The sequence below is a fragment of the Pristiophorus japonicus genome, chromosome 24 (assembly GCF_044704955.1).
Source record: "Pristiophorus japonicus isolate sPriJap1 chromosome 24, sPriJap1.hap1, whole genome shotgun sequence".
Lineage (NCBI taxonomy): Eukaryota > Metazoa > Chordata > Chondrichthyes > Pristiophoridae > Pristiophorus > Pristiophorus japonicus.
Window position 1 is genome coordinate 10550480 of NC_092000.1, and position 19885 is coordinate 10570364.

At 47.3% G+C, this 19885-nt stretch overlaps 1 protein-coding gene across 6 annotated transcripts in view; it reads left to right on the forward strand.

The window, feature by feature from the left end:
• The window catches only part of smarca4a (SWI/SNF related BAF chromatin remodeling complex subunit ATPase 4a), a 168279-nt gene that overhangs the window by 62969 nt on the left and 85425 nt on the right, over positions 1–19885 (forward strand). For all 6 annotated transcript variants that reach the window (XM_070867225.1, XM_070867227.1, XM_070867230.1 and 3 more), the window contains exons 6-11: positions 5281–5539; positions 6542–6668; positions 15710–15883; positions 16711–16884; positions 17926–18093; positions 18811–18861. In XM_070867225.1, the coding sequence (XP_070723326.1) occupies positions 5281–5539; positions 6542–6668; positions 15710–15883; positions 16711–16884; positions 17926–18093; positions 18811–18861 (953 nt within the window). The remainder of the gene's footprint in view (positions 1–5280; positions 5540–6541; positions 6669–15709; positions 15884–16710; positions 16885–17925; positions 18094–18810; positions 18862–19885) is intronic.

Genomic DNA, 19885 nt, shown 5'->3' on the forward strand with positions numbered 1-19885 from the left:
CTCAATAGCAAGAATGTCCTTCCTCAAGTTAGGAGACCATAACTGTACACAATACTCCAGGTGTGGCCTCACCAAGGCCCTGTATAACTGTAGCAACACCTCCCTGCCCCTGTACTCAAATCCCCTCACTATGAAGGCCAACATGCCATTTGCTTTCTTAACTGCCTGCTGTACCTGCATGTTAACCTTCAATGACTGATGTACCATGACACCCAGGTCTCGTTGCACCTCCCCTTTTCCTAATCTGTCACCATTCAGATAATAGTCTGTCTCTCTGTTTTTACCACCAAAGTGGATAACCTCACATTTATCCACATTATACTTCATCTGCCAAGCATTTGCCCACTCACCTAACCTATCCAAGTCATTCTGCAGCCTCATAGCATCCTCCTCGCAGCTCATACTGCCACCCAACTTAGTATCATCTGCAAATTTGGAGATACTACATTTAATCCCCTTGTCCAAATCATTAATGTACAATGTAAACAGCTGGGGCCCCAGCACAGAACCTTGCGGTATCCCACTAGTCACTGCCTGCCATTCTGAAAAGTACCCATTTACTCCCACTCTTTGCTTCCTGTCTGACAACCAGTTCTCAATCCATGTCAGCACACTACCCCCAATCCCATGTGCTTTAACTTTGTACATTAATCTCTTGTGTGGGACCTTGTCGAAAGCCTTCTGAAAGTCCAAATATACCACATCAACTGGTTCTCCCGTGTCCACTCTACTGGAAACATCCTCAAAAAATTCCAGAAGATTTGTCGAGCATGATTTCCCTTTCACAAATCCATGCTGACTTGGACCTATCATTTCACCTCTTTCCAAATGCACTGCTATGACATCCTTAATAATTGATTCCATCATTTTACCCACTACTGATGTCAGGCTGACCGGTCTATAATTCCGTTTTCTCTCTCCCTCCTTTTTTAAAAAGTGGGGTTACATTGGCTACCCTCCACTCGATAGGAACTGATCCAGAGTCTATGGAATGTTGGAAAATGACTGTCAATGCATCTGCTATTTCCAAGGCCACCTCCTTAAGTACTCTGGGATGCAGTCCATCAGGCCCTGGGGATTTATCGGCCTTCAATCCCATCAATTTCCCCAACACAATTTCCCGACTAATAAGGATTTCCCTCAGTTCCTCCTTCTTACTAGACCCTCTGACCCCTTTTATATCCGGAAGGTTGTTTGTGTCCTCCTTAGTGAATACCGAACCAAAGTACTTGTTCAGTGGTCTGCCATTTCTTTGTTCCCCGTTATGACTTCCCCTGATTCTGACTGCAGGGGACCTACTAACCTTTACTAACCTTTTTCTCTTTACATATCTATAGAAACTTTTGCAGTCCGTCTTAATGTTCCCTGCATGCTTCCTCTCGTACTCTATTTTCTCTGCTCTAATCAAACCCTTTGTCCTCCTCTGCTGAGTTCTAAATTTCTCCCAGTCCCCAGGTTCACTGCTATCGAGGATGACTTGCTTCCACACCAAAAAGGGATGAGTTCATAGGTGTTTCAATGAGGAAACTGACATTCTCGGTCCCGAACTACATACTGAAAGGTGGAAGATGCCTGTGCATGGATTCTTTTAACGTGTGGTGGCCGTTTCACACCAGCCACCACACGGGCTTGACAGAGCTAGGTCTTGATCCAGTGGCAAAGGTTAACCAAGACGACTGGAGACCAAGCTCTGCTGCACGGACCTAGTGCGCACACTTGGCTTAGGGTATCGAGGGTTACGGAACCAAGGCAGGTAAATGGAGTTGAGGAGGCGATCAGCCATGATCTGTTTCAATGGCGCAGTAGGCTCGAGAGGCTGAATGGCCTACTCCTGTTTCTATGTAAGCAGTGACCAGAGTGGTCTTGCTTTAGATTCGACGAGAAAGATTGTAATAGAAAGAGGGGCCAGCGGCTGGAGGTGAGCTGGTCAAAGACCAAGAGACGCATCGATACGTCCCGTGTAATTTTACATGACGGACGTACAACCCATTGAGAAACTCGAGCTGATTCGGTTGCAAAGAGCCAATAATCAGGAGTCAGAAGCGGGTTCTGTCTTCCCGTAACAGAGATACTGCGATGTGGTTTTTATTGCTAACCTCAAAAACACAAAGTAAGGAGTCACATGCCGTTTTGAACTAAGAAGTGTTTCCTAATGATCTCGGTATCGACGGGAAGAACAGTCTTTGGGGTTTGATTGCTTCCTTTTATTAAGAGTAATGGGCCTAAAACACCAGTAAAGTGTAGGTCTGGTGACAGCAGGTCTTTACGCACCTCAGAATGATAATGCTATGTCGTTTTGAAAAGAAAAAGAAAGCATTATGTTTATGTCGCACCTTTTCGCGTCTCCCAAGAAATACTCCAGAGCACTTCACAGCCTAGAAGCTGTTGTTGTGTGGACAGGCACAGCAGCTATTTTGTACACAGCAAGATCCCACAAATAGAAACGACCAGTTAATCTCTTTTGGTGGCGTTCGTTGAGAGAGGAGTGCGAGCCAGCACACAGGATGAACTCCCTGCTCTTCTTTGAATAGGGCCATGGGATCTTCAATATCCCTCTAAACCGCTGGGATCACCACACGGACTGGCAAAAGAGCCGTCCATGGGTTGGCTCATCCGTGAGTGCAGTACTTCCTCAGAACTCCACCGGATCATTAATCTTCATGAAGGTGTCAGTCGTGGCTCAGTGGGTAGAACTCCATCCTCTGAGTCAAAAGGTTGCATGCTCAAGTCCCACTCCAGGCTGGAGTACAAACTCCACGCTGTCGCTGAGGGAGCGCTGCAAGTCGGAGGTGCCATCTTTCTGATGAGACGTTAAACTGATGCCCACTCAGGTAGACATATAAGATTCCACGTCACTATTTCGAAGAAGAGCAGGAGGTGTCCCCGGTGTCCTGAGCTAATATTTATCCCTCAACCAACATCACTAGACAGATTATCTGGCCATTATCACATTGCTGTTCGTGGGAGCTTGCTGTGTGCAAATTGGCTGCCGCGTATCCTACATTACAACAGTGACTGCACTCCAAAAGTACTTCATTGGCTGTAAAGCGCTTTGGGACGTTCTTGGTTTCCATATTTACGAAAGGATATACTTGCTTTGGAGACAGTTCAGAGAAGGTTCACTAGGTTGATTCCGGGGATGAGGGGATTGACTTATGAGGAAAGGTTGAGTAGGTTGGGCCTCTACTCGTTGGAATTCAGAAGAATGAGAGGTGATCTATCGAAACGTATAAGATTATGAGGGGGCTTGACAAGGTGGATGTTTCCACTGATGGGGGAGACTAGAATTAGGCGGCATGATCTTAGAATAAGGGACCGCCCCTTTAAAACAAAGATGAGGAGAAATTTCTTCTCTCAGAGGGTTGTAAATCTGTGAAATTCGCTGCCTCAGAGAGCTGTGGAAGCTGGGATATTGAATACATTTAACACATTCCATTGACTCTGAATCAGTTCCTATGGAGTGGAGGGTAGCCAATGTAACCCCACTTTTTAAAAAAGGAGGGAGAGAGAAAACAGGAAATTATAGACCGGTCAGCCTGACATCGGTAGTGGGTAAAATGATGGAATCAATTATTAAGGATGTCATAGCAGTGCATTTGGAAAGAGGTGACATGATAGGTCCAAGTCAGCATGGATTTGTGAAAGGGAAATCATGTTTGACAAATCTTCTGGAATTTTTTGAGGATGTTTCCAGTAGAGTGGACAAGGGAGAACCAGTTGATGTGATATATTTGGACTTTCAGAAGGCTTTCGACAAGGTCCCACACAAGAGATTAATGTACAAAGTTAAAGCACATGGGATTGGGGGTAGTGTGCTGACATGGATTGAGAACTGGTTGTCAGACAGGAAGCAAAGAGTAGGAGTAAATGGGGACTTTTCAGAATGGCAGGCAGTGACTAGTGGGGTACCGCAAGGTTCTGTGCTGGGGCCCCAGCTGTTTACACTGTACATTAATGATTTAGACCAGGGGATTAAATGTAGTATCTCCAAATTTGCGGATGACACTAAGTTGGGGGTGGCAGTGTGAGCTGCGAGGAGGATGCTATGAGGCTGCAGAGCGACTTGGATAGGTTAGGTGAGTGGGCAAATGCATGGCAGATGAAGTATAATGTGGATAAATGTGAGGTTATCCACTTTGGTGGTAAAAACAGAGAGACAGACTATTATCTGAATGGTGACAGATTAGGAAAAGGGGAGGTGCAACGAGACCTGGGTGTCATGGTACATCAGTCATTGAAGGTTGGCATGCAGGTACAGCAGGCGGTTAAGAAAGCAAATGGCATGTTGGCCTTCATAGTGAGGGGATTTGAGTACAGGGGCAGGGAGGTGTTGCTACAGTTGTACAGGGCCTTGGTGAGGCCACACCTGGAGTATTGTGTACAGTTTTGGTCTCCTAACCTGAAGAAGGACATTCTTGCTATTGAGGGAGTGCAGCGAAGGTTCACCAGACTGATTCCCGGGATGGCGGGACTGACCTATCAAGAAAGACTGGATCAACTGGGCTTGTATTCACTGGAGTTCAGAAAAATGAGAGGGGACCTCATAGAAACGTTTAAAATTCTGACGGGGTTAGACAGGTTAGATGCAGGAAGAATGTTCTCAATGTTGGGGAAGTCCAGAACCAGGGGACACAGTCTAAGGATAAGGGGTAAGCCATTTAGGACCGAGATGAGGAGAAACTTCTTCACCCAGAGAGTGGTGAACCTGTGGAATTCTCTACCACAGAAATTGTTGTGGCCAATTCACTAAATATATTCAAAAAGGAGTTAGATGAAGTCCTTACTACTAGGGGGATCAAGAGGTATGGCGAGAAAGCAGAAATGGGGTACTGAAGTTGCATGTTCAGCCATCGAATGGCGGTGCAGGCTAGAAGGGCCGAATGGCCTACTCCTGCTGCACCTATTTTCTATGTTTCTATGTTTCTAAATAGACAGTTTCTTAACCGATGAGGGGTTAGGGAGTAGGCGGGGAAGTGGAGCTGAGTCCATGATCAGATCAGCCATGATCTTATTGAATGGCGGAGCAGGCACGAGGGGCCATATGACCTACTCCTGTTCCTATTTCTTATGTTCTGTGGTCAGAAAGGTGCTATATAAATGCAAGATCTTTCATTATTTTCTGGCGTGGGGCTTGAACTCTCAAACTTCTGATTCGAGACAAGCTCAGCAGATATGGAGAGGGGCAGGACTTGGGGTGGGGGGGCGGCGACTAGGCCTCAGGTGTGCAGCACCTTTGCAGAGTTTCCTGTAACGCTCACGGCCTTTATTTTTCTGTTTCAGGTCCCATGGCCAATGCCGCCGCTCCAACCAGCGCCCCCCAGAAACTGGTCCCTCCCCAGCCCACTGGCCGGCCTTCCCCGGCGCCGCCAGCCGTGCCCCCCGCCGCTTCCCCGGTGATGCCACCCCAGACGCAGTCGCCGGGGCAACCGGCCCAGCCAGCCCCGATGGTGCCGCACCACCAGAAGCAGAACCGGATCACCCCCATTCAGAAACCGCGAGGTCTGGACCCGGTCGAGCTGCTCCAGGAACGCGAGTACCGGTAAGAAGAGGCTGACGATGTTCCAGGATGGAATGCATGTTTGTAGGTTACGTTGGTCTGGGCCCCGCTATCTCGGTGCATTCAGGTCTCCAGGCATAGTACACTGGTGTGTTTTTAAATTCTCATCCTTATTTTCAAATCCCTCCATGGCCTCGCCCCTCCCTATCTCTGTCATCTCCTCCAGCTCTACAACTAATGTTCCTTGTAAACCTCGCGCAGCCAGCTCACTGGCTTACAAATAGGAAAAACCATGCATACGCTATATTTTTAAGGGGCCATGTAGCCTCTTAAAGGGGCCACGCACCCAAAAAATATAAGGGAACAGTGCTGACAACCTTCTCATTTCTGTGCTCCTCCAATTCCGGCCTCTTGCATCCCCAATTTTAATTGCTACACCATTGTCGCCCATGCCTTCAGCTGCCTTGGCCCTAAACCTCTCCGCCTCTCCAACTCTCTTTCCTTCTGTAAGATGTTCCTTAAAACCCACTTCTTTGACTGAGCTTTTGGTCACTTGCCCTAACATCTCCTTATGTGGCTCAGTGTCAAATTCTGTTTGTTAACGCGTCTGTGCAGCACCTCGGGACGTTTTACTACATTAAAGGCGCTATATAAATGCAAGTTTGTTGTTGTGTGTTGAGCATGTTAACTGGGATTCTGACACTAGGGGTCCTCCTTGAGCTGTCAAAATTCCAAGTGTTCCTTCTAATGGCAGAAGCATGATCCTGCAGCATATCAATACCTTACAAGAATGGTAATGTTTTAATGTGACATTTTCTGCATATTCTGCTGTTTAATAAAGCAGGTGACAAACTTTTGCCCCGGGTAATATGCCCTCCCTTCAAAAAGTAGAATCACGACTTGATGTGAAGCAAAAGCTGTGACCATTGCTATGTTTTATACCTGTGAAATGTGCTGACTGAGTTTCTGCCTTCCAAGACCCCTCTCTGACCTTTAGCTACAATGTCCAGAATTGCACCGCTGATGTTCGTTTTTCGTTGGCAGGTTACAAGCACGAATTTCCCATCGGATCCAAGAGCTGGAAAATCTCCCGGGCTCACTGGCGGGAGACCTCCGTACCAAAGCAACTATTGAACTCAAGGCTCTGCGGCTCCTTAATTTTCAAAGGCAGGTTTGTATCGGATCAAGGAAGCTCTTATTTTTCTTCACATCCCTTCTTGCACTGTAACCGTGGCGTCGCTGACTACAAATTAAAAAATAAATATACACGCTGCATGCAATCCAAATACAGAATCCCATGTGTGAGTTCTATTTCGAAGCACTGCTAACAGCTCCCCACTGTGCGCTGAGTCCTGCCCGGCCACACACAAGCGTTCCTGACAGCAACGCCATGAGAACAGACTCTGCAGTCACACTCACACACACACACATACACATACACACACACTGTCTCTCTCTCTCACACACACACACTGTCACATACATACACACTGTCTCTCTCTCACACACACACACTGTCACACTCACACACACACACTGTCTCTCACACACACACACTGTCACACGCACACACTGTCTCTCTCTCACACACACACACTGTCACACGCACACACTGTCTCTCTCTCACACACACACACTGTCACACGCACACACACACACACATACACTGTGCCTCTCTCACACACACGCACCGTCTCTCACGCACATGCACCGTCTCTCTCACACACTGTGTCTCTCTCTCTCTCACACACACACACACACACACGCACCATCTCTCACGCGCATGCACCGTCTCTCTCACACACTGTGTCTCTCTCTCTCACACACACACACACACGCACCGTCTCTCATATACACACACACACACACACACACACACACGCACCGTCTCTCATATACACACACACACACACACACACACACACGCACCGTCTCTCATATACACACACACACACACACACACACACACACACTGCTTCTCTCTCTCTCTCTCACACACTGTCTCACACACACACACACTGTCTCATACACACACACGCGCGCACCGTCTCACACACACATACTGTCTCACGCGGACACACACACACACTCTCACACATACACACTGTCTCACACCCACACACACACACACACAATTACACACTGTCTCACACCCACACACTCTCACACCTACACACACTGTCTCACACGCACACACGCACACACACACACACACACACTGTCTCACTGCATTGCTCACAGACCCATTGTCTGTCTCTCTCTCTGTCACACACACAGACTGTCTCACACACACACACAGTCTGTCTCTCTCACACACACACACTGTGTCTCTCTCTCTCTCTCTCTCTCTCTCTCTCTCTCACACACACACTGTTTCACACACCACATTCTCACTCTCCAGCCACGCTGAGCTTCTCCTCCAGGCCCTGCTTGGTCACGCTCTTCCTAACCAGTGCACAAACAGTCTCGTGACCCAGCCTCACTGAACTGCTCTTCATAGCCAGCTCCATCTGCTGCCAGCTGCTTCTTGCCTCCCTGTCTGCAGTCCAGCACAAATTTACCCTTTAGCTCGACAGAGCCTCACTGTCCAATCCAGGAGGCACACACCATTGGAACAGGAATAGGCCATTTAGCCCCTCGAGCCTGTTTCATAAGAACATAATAAATAGGAGCAGTAGTAGGCCATTTGGCCCCTCGAGCCTGTTTCATAAGAACATATGAGGAGAGACTGGATCAACTGGGCCTTTATTCACTGGAATTTAGAAGGATGAGAGGGGTTCTCATAGAAACGTATAAGATTTTGACGGAACCGGACAGGTTAGATGCGGGAAGAATGTTCCCGATGTTGGGGAAGTCCAGATTCGGGGACATAGTCTTAGGATAAGGGGTAGGCCCTTTAGGACTGAGATGAGGAGAAACTTCTTCACTCAGAGAGTTGTTAACCTGTGAAATTCCCTGCCGCAGAGAGTTGTTGATGCCAGTTCATTGGATATATTCAAGAGGGAGTTAGATATAGACCTTACGGCTAAGGGGATCAAGGGGTATGGAGAGAAAGCAGGAAAGGCGTACTGAGGGAATGATCAGCCATGATCTTATTGAATGGCGGTGCAGGCTCAATGGGCCGAATGGCCTACTCCTGCACCTATTTTCTATGTTTCTATGTTTCTAACATAATAAATAGGAGCAGTAGTAGGCCATTTGGCCCCTCGAGCCTGCTCCGCCATTCAATCAGACCATGACTAATCTGATCATGGACTCAGCTCCACTTCCATGCCCGCTCTCCATAACCCTTTATTCACTTATCGCTCAAAAATCTGTCTATCTCCACCTTAAATATATTCAATGACCCAGCCTCCACAGCTATCTGGGGCAGAGAATTCAATCGATTTACAACCCTCTGACAGAAGAAATTTCTCCTCATCTCAGTTTTAAATGGACGGCCCTTATTCTCCAGTTTTATTCCCCAGTTTTAGATTCCCCTCTGAGTGGAAATATCCTCACTGCATCCAACTTGTCGGGCCCCCTCATTATCTTGTATGTTTCAATAAGATCACCTCTCATTCTTCTGAACTCCAATGTGTATAGGCCCAACCTACTCAACCTATCATAAGTCAACCCCCTCATCTCCGGAATCAACGTAGTGAACCTTCTTTGAACAGCCTCCACTGCAAGTATATCTTTCCTTAAGTACGGAGACCAAAACTAAGCAGTACTCCAGGTGTGGAGGTGTGGCCTTACCAATACTCTGTATAATTGTAGCAGGCCCTCTCTGCTTTTATACTCTATCCCCCTTGCAATAAAGACCAACATTCCATTTACCTTCCTGATTACTTGCTGTACCTGCATTACTAACTTTTTGTGTTTCATGCACAAGGACCCCCAGGTCCCTCTGTACTATAGCAGTTTGCAATTTTTTCCATTTAAATTATAATTTGTTTTCCATTATTTCTGACAAAGTGGATAACTCATATTTTCCCACATTATACTCCATCTGCCAAATTTTTTCCCACTCACTTAGCCTGTCTATATCCATTTGCAGATTTGTTGTGTCCTCCTCACAATTTGCTTTCCCACCCATCTTTATATCATCAGCAAACTTGGCTACATTACACTCGGTCCCTTCATCCAAGTCATTAGTATAGATTGTAAATAGTTGAGGACCCAGCACTGATCCCTGCAGTACCCCACTAGTCACTGTTTGTCATTTATCCCAACTCTCTGTTTTCTGTGTTAGCCAATCCTCTATTCATGCTAATATATTACCCCCAACCCCGTGAGCTTTTATCTTGTGCAGTAACCTATTATGTGGCACCTTATCGAATGCTTTCTGGAAATCCAAATATACCACATCCACTGGTTTCCCCTTATCCACCCTGCTCGATACATCCTCAAAGATACGTCCAGCAAATTTGTCACATGATTACCTTTTCATAAAACATGCTGTCTCTGCTTGATTGAATCATGCTTTTCCAAATGTCCTGCTACTGCTTCCTTAATAATGGACTCCAGCATTTTCCCAATGTTAGGCTAACTGGTCTATAGTTTCTTGCTCTCTGTTTGCCTACTTTTTTAAATAGGGGTATTACATTTGCGGTTTTCCAATCCCCAGAATCCAGGGATTTTTGGTAGATTACAACCAATGCCTCCACTATCTCTGCAGCCGTTTCTTTTAAAGGCTCCTGTTCTCAGCAGCACCGCCTACAGGTACTGCAGCCGTATTCAATCTATTGATTAAAAATGAATTCTTGCTGGAGAATGTATGCTTGGCATGTCAAGATTATACACAGTGCACGTTTACGGTTTTGGAGCAGTGGGCAGAACCTTTACCCATCAGCCAATGAGGCCATGGGCAGTCCTTTTTCCAATCAGCCATTGGGGCAGAGTCTTTTCCCATAGCCGTTGGGGGCACTTCCTTTACCCATCAGCCATTGGAGCAGTGGGCAATGCATTTACCCATTATCTTTTGGGGCAGAGCCTTTACTCATCAGCCATTGGGGCAAATAGGCAGTGCCTTTACCCATCAACAATTGGAGCAGAGGGCAAAGACTATACCCATCAGCCATTGGGGCATTGACAGTGCTGTTACCCATCAGTCATTGGGACAGTGGGAAGTGCCTTTACTCATCTGCCATTGCGGCAGAGCTTTTATCCAACAGCCATTGGGGCACTGGGCAGTGCTTTTACCCATCAGCCGCTGGGGCAGTGGGCAGTGCCCTTACACCTTGGCTATCGGGAGCAATGCCTTTACCCATCAGTCATTGAGGTAGTGGGCAATTTCTTTACCCATCAGCCAGTAAAGAGAAAAAGGTTGGTGAAGACAAACGTAGGTCCCCTGCAGTCAGAATCAGGGGAAGTCATAACGGGGAACAAAGAAATGGCGGATCAATTGAACAAGTACTTTGGTTCGGTATTCACTAAGGAGGATACAAACAACCTTCCGGATATAAAAGGGGTCAGAGGGTCTAGTAAGGAAGAGGAACTGAGGGAAATCTTTATTAGTCGGGAAATTGTGTTGGGGAAATTGATGGGATTGAAGGCAGATAAATCCCCAGGGCCTGATGGCCTGCATCCTAGAGTACTTAAGGAGGTGGCCTTGGAAATAGCGGATGCATTGACAGTCATTTTCCAACATTCCATTGACTCTGGATCAGTTCCTATGGAGTGGAGGGTAGCCAATGTAACCCCACTTTTTAAAAAAGGAGGGAGAGAGAAAACAGGGAATTATAGACCGGTCAGCCTGACCTCAGTAGTGGGTAAAATGATGGAATCAATTATTAAGGATGTCATAGCAGAGCATCTGGAAAATGGTGACATGATAGGTCCAAGTCAGCATGGATTTGTGAAAGGGAAATCATGCTTGACAAATCTTCTGGAATTTTTTGAGGATGTTTCCAGTAAAGTGGACAAAGGAGAACCAGTTGATGTGGTATATTTGGACTTTCAGAAGGCTTTCGACAAGGTCCCACACAAGAGATTAATGTGCAAAGTTAAAGCACATGGGATTGGGGGTAGTGTGCTGACGTGGATTGAGAACTGGTTGTCAGACAGGAAGCAAAGAGTAGGAGTAAACGGGTACTTTTCAGAATGGCAGGCAGTGACTAGTGGAGTGCCGCAAGGTTCTGTGCTGGGGCCCCAGCTGTTTACATTGTACATTAATGATTTAGACGAGGGGATTAAATGCAGTATCTCCAAATTTGCGGATGATACTAAGTTGGGTGGCAGTGTGAGCTGCGAGGAGGATGCTATTAGGCTGCAGAGTGACTTGGATAGGTTAGGTGAGTGGGCAAATGCATGGCAGATGAAGTATAATGTGGATAAATGTGAGGTTATCCACTTTGGTGGTAAAAACAGAGAGACAGACTATTATCTGAATGGTGACAGATTAGGAAAAGGGAAGGTGCAACGAGACCTGGGTGTCATGGTACATCAGTCATTGAAGGTTGGCATGCAGGTACAGCAGGCGGTTAAGAAAGCAAATGGCATGTTGGCCTTCATAGCGAGGGGATTTGAATACAGGGGCAGGGAGGTGTTGCTACAGTTGTACAGGGCCTTGGTGAGGCCACACCTGGAGTATTGTGTACAGTTTTGGTCTCCTAACTTGAGGAAGGACATTCTTGCTATTGAGGGAGTGCAGCGAAGGTTCACCAGACTGATTCCCGGGATGGCGGGACTGACCTATCAAGAAAGATTGGATCAATTGGGCTTGTATTCACTGGAGTTCAGAAGAATGAGAGGGGACCTCATAGAAACGTTTAAAATTCTGACGGGTTTAGACAGGTTAGATGCAGAAAGAATGTTCCCAATGTTGGGGAAGTCCAGAACCAGGGGTCACAGTCTGAGGATAAGGGGTAAGCCATTTAGGACCGAGATGAGGAGAAACTTCTTCACCCAGAGAGTGGTGAACCTGTGGAATTCTCTACCACAGAAAGTAGTTGAGGCCAATTCACTAAATATATTCAAAAGGGAGTTAGATGAAGTCCTTACTACTCGGGGGATCAAGGGTTATGGCGAGAAAGCAGGAAGGGGGTACTGAAGTTTCATGTTCAGCCATGAACTCATTGAATGGCGGTGCAGGCTAGAAGGGCTGAATGGCCTGCTCCTGCACCTATTTTCTATGTTTCTATGTTTCTATGTTTCTAAGAGCCTTTACCCATCAGCCATTGGGGCAGTGGGCAGAACCTTTACGCATTGGTTATCAGGAGCAATGCCTTTACCCTTCAGCCATTGGGGCAGTGGGCAGTTCTTTTACCCATCAGCCATTAGGGCAGTGGCTGAGCCTTTACCCATCAGCCATTGGGGAAGTGGCAGAGCCTTTACCCATCAGCCACTGGGGCAGTGGCAGAGCCTTTACCCATCAGCCATTGGGGCAGTGGCAGAGCCTTTACCCATCAGCCATTGGGGCAGTGGCAGAGCCTTTACCCATTTACATAGAAACATAGACAATAGGTGCAGGAGTAGGCCATTCGGCCCTTCGAGCCTGCACCACCATTCAATATGAACATGGCTGATCATTCACCTCAGTACCCCTATCCCGCTTTCTCTCCATACCCCTTGATCCCTTTAGCCGTAAGGGCCACATCTAACTCCCTCTTGAACTAGCATCCAATGAACTCAGTCCAATGAACTGGCATCAACGACTCTCTGCAGCAGGGAATTCCACAGGTTAACAACTCTCTGAGTGAAGAAGATTCTTCTCATCTCAGTCCTAAATGGCCTACCCCTTATCTTAAGACTGTGTCCCCTGGTTCTGGACTTCCCCAACATCGGGAACATTCTTCCCGCATCTAACCTGTCCCGTCCCGTCAGAATCTTATACGTTTCTATGAGATCTCCTCTCATCCTTCTAAACTCCAGTGTATAAAGGCCCAGTTGATCCAGTCTCTCCTGATATGTTAGTCCAGCCATCCTGGGAATCAGTCTGGTGAACCTTCGCTGCACTCCCTCAATAGCAAGAACGTCCTTCCTCAGATTAGGAGTCCAAAACTGAACACAATATTCCAGTTGAGGCCTCACCAAGGCCCTGTACAATTGCAATAATACCTCCCTGCTCCTATACTCAAACCCCCTAGCTATGAAGGCCAACATGCCATTTGCCATCTTCACTGCCTGCTGTACCTGCATGCCAACTTTCAATGTCAATGACTGATGTACCATGACACCCAGGTCTCATTGCACCTCCCCTTTTCCTAATCTGCCGCCATTCAGATAATATTCTGCCTTCGTGTTTTTGCCACCAAAGTGGATAACCTCACATTTATCCAATCTGCCATGCATTAGCCCACTCTCCTAACCTGTCCAAATCACCCTGCAGCCTCTTAGCATCCTCCTCACAGCTCACACCGCCACCCAGTTTAGTGTCATCTGCAAACTTGGAGATATTACCCTCAATTCCTTCATCCAACTCATTAATATATATTGTGAAGAGCTGGGGTCCCAGCACTGAGCCCTGCGGTACTTCACTAGTTACTGCCTCCCATTCCGAAAAGGACCCGTTTATCCCGACTCTCTGCTTCCTGCCTGCCAACCAGTACATTACCCCCAATACCATGTGCCTTGATCTTGTACCCCAATCTCTTATGTGGTGCCTTGTCAAAGGCCCTTTGAAAGTCCAAATACATCACATCCACTGGTTCTCCTTTGTCCACTCTACTGGTTACATCCTCAAAAAATTCCAGACGATTGGTCAAGCATGATTCCCCTTTCATAAATCCATGCTGACTTGGACTGATCCTGTCACCGCTTTCCAAATGTGCTGCTATTTCATCCTTAATAATAGATTCCAACATTTTCCCCACTACTGATGTCAGGCTAACTGGTCTATAATTACCCATTTTCTCTCCCTCCTTTTTTAAAAAGTGGTGTTACATTAGCTATCCTCCAGTCCATAGGAACTGATCCAGCGTCGATATACTGTTGGAAAACGATTACCAATGCATCCACTATTTCTAGGGCCACTTCCTTAAGTATTCTGGGATGCAGACAATCAGGCTCTGGGGATTCATCGGCCTTCAATCCCATCAATTTCTCCAACACAATTTCCCGCCTAATAAGGATATCCTTCAGATCCTCCTTCTCACTAGACGCTCGGTCCCCTCGTATATCCAGAAGGTCATTTGTGTCTTCCCTCGTGAAGACAGAACCAAAGTATTTGTTCAATTGGTCTGCCATTTCTTTGTTCCCCATTATTAATTCACCTGAGTCCGACTGCAAGGGACCTACGTTTGTTTTCACCAATCTTTTTCTCTTCACATATCTATAAAAGCTTTTGCAGTCAGTTTTTATGTTCCCGACAAGCTTCCTCTCATACTCTATTTCCCCCCCCCTCCTAATTAAACCCTTTGTCCTCCTCTGCTGAATTCTAAATTTCTCCCAGTCCTCAGGTTTGCTACTTTTTCTGGCCAATTTATATGCCTCTTCCTTGGATCTAACACTATCCTTAATTTCCCTTGTTAGCCACGGTTGAGCCACCTTCCCTGTTTTATTTTTACTCCAGACAGGGATGTACAACTGTTGAAGTTCATCCATGTGATCTATAAATGTTCGCCATTGCCTATCCATCGTCAACCCTTTAAGTATCATTTGCCAGTCTATTCTAGCCAATTCACGCCTCAGACATCGAAGTTAGCTTTCCTTAAGTTTAGGACCCTAGTTTCTGAATTAACTGTGTCACTCTCAATCTTAATAAAGAATTCTACCATATTATGGTCACTCTTCCTCAAGGGGCCTCGCACAACAAGATTGCTAATTAGTCCCTTCTCATTACACATCATCCAGTCTAGGATGGCCAGCTCTAGTCGGTTCCTCCACATATTGGTCAAGAAAACCATCCCTAATACACTCCAGGAAATCCTCCTCTACCGCATTGCTACCAGTTTGGTTAGCCCAATCGATATGTAAATTAAAGTCACCCATGATAACTGCTGTACCTTTATTGCACACATCCCTTATTTCTTGTTTTATGCTTTCCCCAACCTCACTACTACTGTTTGGTGGCCTGTACACAACTCCCACCAGTGCTTTCTGCCCTTTGGTATTCCGCAGCTCCACCCATACCGATTCCACATTTGCTATCGTGGAAAAGCAAACCTTAATGAAGAATATGTATTTCCCATTTTTCTTGAAGATGATTCTTGGTGTCACTCAGATGTGATGCTGGGTGTTGTTCCTTATCAGACTGCACGCAACGAACTGTCCCCTCTGTTTTGTTCTCAGCTCCGTCAGGAAGTGGTGGTGTGTATGAGGAGGGACACGGCCCTAGAGACGGCGCTGAACGCCAAGGCCTACAAGCGCAGCAAGCGGCAGTCGCTCCGCGAGGCACGCATCACTGAGAAACTGGAGAAGCAGCAGAAGATAGAGCAAGAACGCAAGCGCAGACAGAAACATCAGGTCAGAGGACGTTGTGTCTCGGGATTTAAACTTGTTGCACGCGCACCACCAAAACAACAGCTAGCATTTATATAGTGCCTTAAATATGTGTCATTGGAGCATTATCAGACAATATTTTACACCAAGCCACATAAGGAGACATTAGGACAGGTGACCAAAAGCATGTTCAAAGCTGTAGGTTTTAAGGAGCGTCTTAAAGGAGATGAGAGAGAGGGAGAGGTTTAGGGAGGGAATTCCAGAGCTTAGGGTCTAGAAAGCTGAAGGCCTGGCCACCGATGCGAATCGGAGATGGGCAAGAGGCCAGAATTGGAGGAGCGCAGAGATCTAGGGTTGTAGGGTTGGAGAGAGTTACAGCGATAGAGGTCACGTGGCAGTTCGAGTACAACTGGAGACCAAGGGACACGGAACAGTGGGACCCCAGAAAGATCTGATGATCCGCTGGTAAGCTAAAGATGTAACTGGAGCCCCCCCTGCTTCTGTGTACTTGCGGTAGCTGTTCCCTTTGATCTCGAATGGACATCATCTGGTCTCTGAATTGTGGTATTGTCTGGTGAATGTCACAGAACATACCCACAATGTGCAGCAACACCGTGATAGCCAACAATCAGGCAGGTGTAATCCAAAGGGAGGTGAGAGCAAGGGATGGGGGATGCTCTTCGAAAGAACCGGTGCAGACTTGACGGGCCAAGCGGCCTCTTTCTATGCTGTACTGTTCTATGAATCTATGACGTTCAGCCTTTCTTTCTGGCTGGTGTTTTTTTTCTCTAATTCCCCTCCTAAATGACAAAATGGTCTACTGACTCCATATTCTTCCTTCTTGCATCCAGGAATACCTCAACAGCATCCTGCAGCACGCGAAGGACTTTAAGGAGTATCACCGGTCGGTCACTGGGAAGATGCAGAAGCTGACCAAAGCCGTGGCCACCTACCACGCCAACACAGAGCGCGAGCAGAAGAAGGAGAACGAACGGATCGAGAAGGAGAGAATGAGGAGGTTGATGGTGAGCCGCTGCCTGTTTTGTTCCACCTCGTCTACTTGACGTTGCCCACCATGGTTGGGGAAAACGATTCCTCGCCCTTCCATTGCCCGGCCCCTGCGGTCATTCTTCGGGTGTGACGTTCAACCATGGGGTGCATCATCGCTCCTACACACTAGGGGCTAAGTGATCGGGTGTGGTGGGGATTTTGCCTGCAGGCACTCTGCTTCATCGCAGAGGGTATGCAGACAAGATGGTGGCCGGGAGGCCTATTTGATTGAGGCAGAGATATGGCCCACGATGGCGCCCAGCTCCCAGCTCCCTATAAGGGTGGCTGTGGCGGGTCGTTCACAGCTCCTCTCATAAGAAATAGGCGCAGGAGTCGGCCATATGGCCCCTCGCACCTGCTCCACCAGTCAATGAGATCATGGCTGATCTTCGACCTCAACTCCATCTTCCTGCCCGATCTACATATCCCTTGATTGCTCTAGAGTCTGAAAATCTATCGATCTCGCCTTGAATATACTCAACGATTCAGCATCCACAGCTCTTGGGGGCAGAGAATTCCAAAGATTCACAACCCTCTGAGTGAAGAAATTCCTCCTCATCTCCGTCCTAAATGGCCGACCCATTATCCTAAGTCTGTGCCCCCCTGGTTCTAGACTCTCCAGCTAGGGGGAAACAACCTCTTAGCATCTACCCTGGCAATCCCTCTCAGAATCTTATATGTTTCAATCTGAGCACCACCACCTCCAAATACCCCTCCAAATCACACACCATCCTGACTTGGAAATATATCGGCCGTTCCTTCATCGTCGCTGGGTCAAAATCCTGGAACTCCCTCCCTAACAGCACTGTGGGAGCACCTTCACCACACGGACTGCAGTGGTTCAAGAAGGCGGCCCACCACCACCTTCTCAAAGGGCAATTAGGGACAGGCAATAAATGCCGGCCTTGCCATCGACACCCACATCCCATGAACGAATAAAAAAAAAATCTCCTCTCCCCCTCTCACTCTCTCCCCCTCTCACTCTCTCTCTCTCTCTCTCTCTCTCTCTCTCTCAGGCGGAAGATGAAGAAGGCTATCGAAAGCTGATTGACCAGAAGAAAGACCGGCGCCTGGCCTACCTGCTACAGCAGACGGATGAATACGTGGCCAACCTGACCGAGCTCGTCCGGCAGCACAAGGCAGCGCAGGCTGCGAAAGAAAAAAAGAAGAAAAAGAAGAAGAAGGTTAGTGGGCGGCCCGGGTTTGGAACGGACACCAGCGGTGGGGCTGGGAGGCTGTAGAGAGCATCGATGCAGCTCCTAATTTGACAGTAGTGCACAGTGCTAGGCATGAACGCAGAGATGCATAACGTTGCCACGTCCAGAACCATCTACAGGCCAGTTTGTCTCAAAGTTCTCCGATCTGATGAAAATAAAAGAGCTTGAGTATTTAATTCCGAGTTCGCTCTGTTTGGAAGATGACTCCTCATTCTTTCAGGAGGGTTTTATACCTAGCAATGTAAATTCCGTGATACATTCAGTTTGACCTCTGGCATTTTCACCCTTCCTTCTATCCCCACCCACGTCCTTTCCAGCAGGAGTCACTCAATAGTGATCAGGAGTGCTGACCAATGTTCCCTTTAATTATTTTTCCGGGTGCATGGCCCCTTTAAGGGGCTGTGCAACCCATTCAACACATTGTGCGTGTGCGGTTTTTAGCATTTAAAAGCCAGTGAGCCGGCTGCACGGGAGCTCCAGGGCGTTGCATGGCCTCGCAGCTTAAAGGGAACACTGGTGCTAACCCTAGCTGGTCTCCCCTTCCTCAACCGAGGCCAACTGTAGCACTGGGACCCGTGCAGCGGTTCTCCTGACCCTTGCTGCATGAACCCAACAGTAGGGATCAGGCAGCAAGGGCACGGTTCTCTTCTCCCGCTTCTCTTTATAATATGTCCTTCTTTACAGAAGCAGGAAAATGTGGACGGATTGGGATCTGCTGTCGGCCCTGATGGTGAGGTGAGTGATTGGCGATTTCAGGGTACAGTAGCCTAGTGATTATAGTACTGGAGTAGCAGCCCAGAGATCAGGAGTTCAAATCCCACCAAGCCAAGTCGTGACATTGAATTTAGTTAGAAAAAAAGACTATATCGCACCTTTCGCGACCACCGGACGTCTCAAAGCGCTTTACAGCCACCTAAGTACTTTTTGAAGTGTAGTCACTGTTGTAATGTAGGAAACGGCGGCAGCCAATTTGCGCACAGCAAGCTCCACAAACAGCAACCTGATATTAGCCAGATCATTTTTTTAGTGCTGTTGATTGAGGGATAAATATTGGCCCCAGGACACTGGAGATAACTCCCCTGGTCTTCTTCGATATAGTGCCATGGGATCTTTTATGTCCACCTGAGTGAGCAGACAAGGCCTTGGTTTGACATCTCATCCAAAAGATGGCACCTCCGACAATGCAGCACTCCCTCAGCACTGTACTAGAGTGTCAGCCTAAAGAAAGAAAGACTTGCATTCCATTTATATAGAGCCTTTCATGACACCCCAAAGTGCTTTATAGCCATTGAAGTACTTTTTGAAGTGTAGTCACTGTTGTAATGTAGATTTTTGCCTGGATTCTCGTGCTCAAATCTCTGGAGCGGGACTTGAACCCACAACCTTGTGGCTCAGAGGCGAGGGTGCTACTCACTGAGCCATGGCTGACATGTGAGCTAATATGTGAGCTGGTATGGAAATATAAAGACAACACCTTCATTACTGTCCTTCACAGGCGGGAACCTGCCACCCCTACATGTGATTCTAGTCCTACTATCTGTGGTTGGCCCATAGTGCCCTCTGCAGTAGCCAAGCAAGACCCTGTATTGGGGCCAACATCACCCACTACTCGAGAACAGATAGGAACAGTGATAGGAAATGAGTTGATCATTACCTGGAATTAAGTACTGAGATGAGGGTGAGAAGGGGGAATTGCTCCTCTACAACATCCCAGAATCACAAATACAAAAAGCAGAATACTGCGGATGCTAGAAATCTG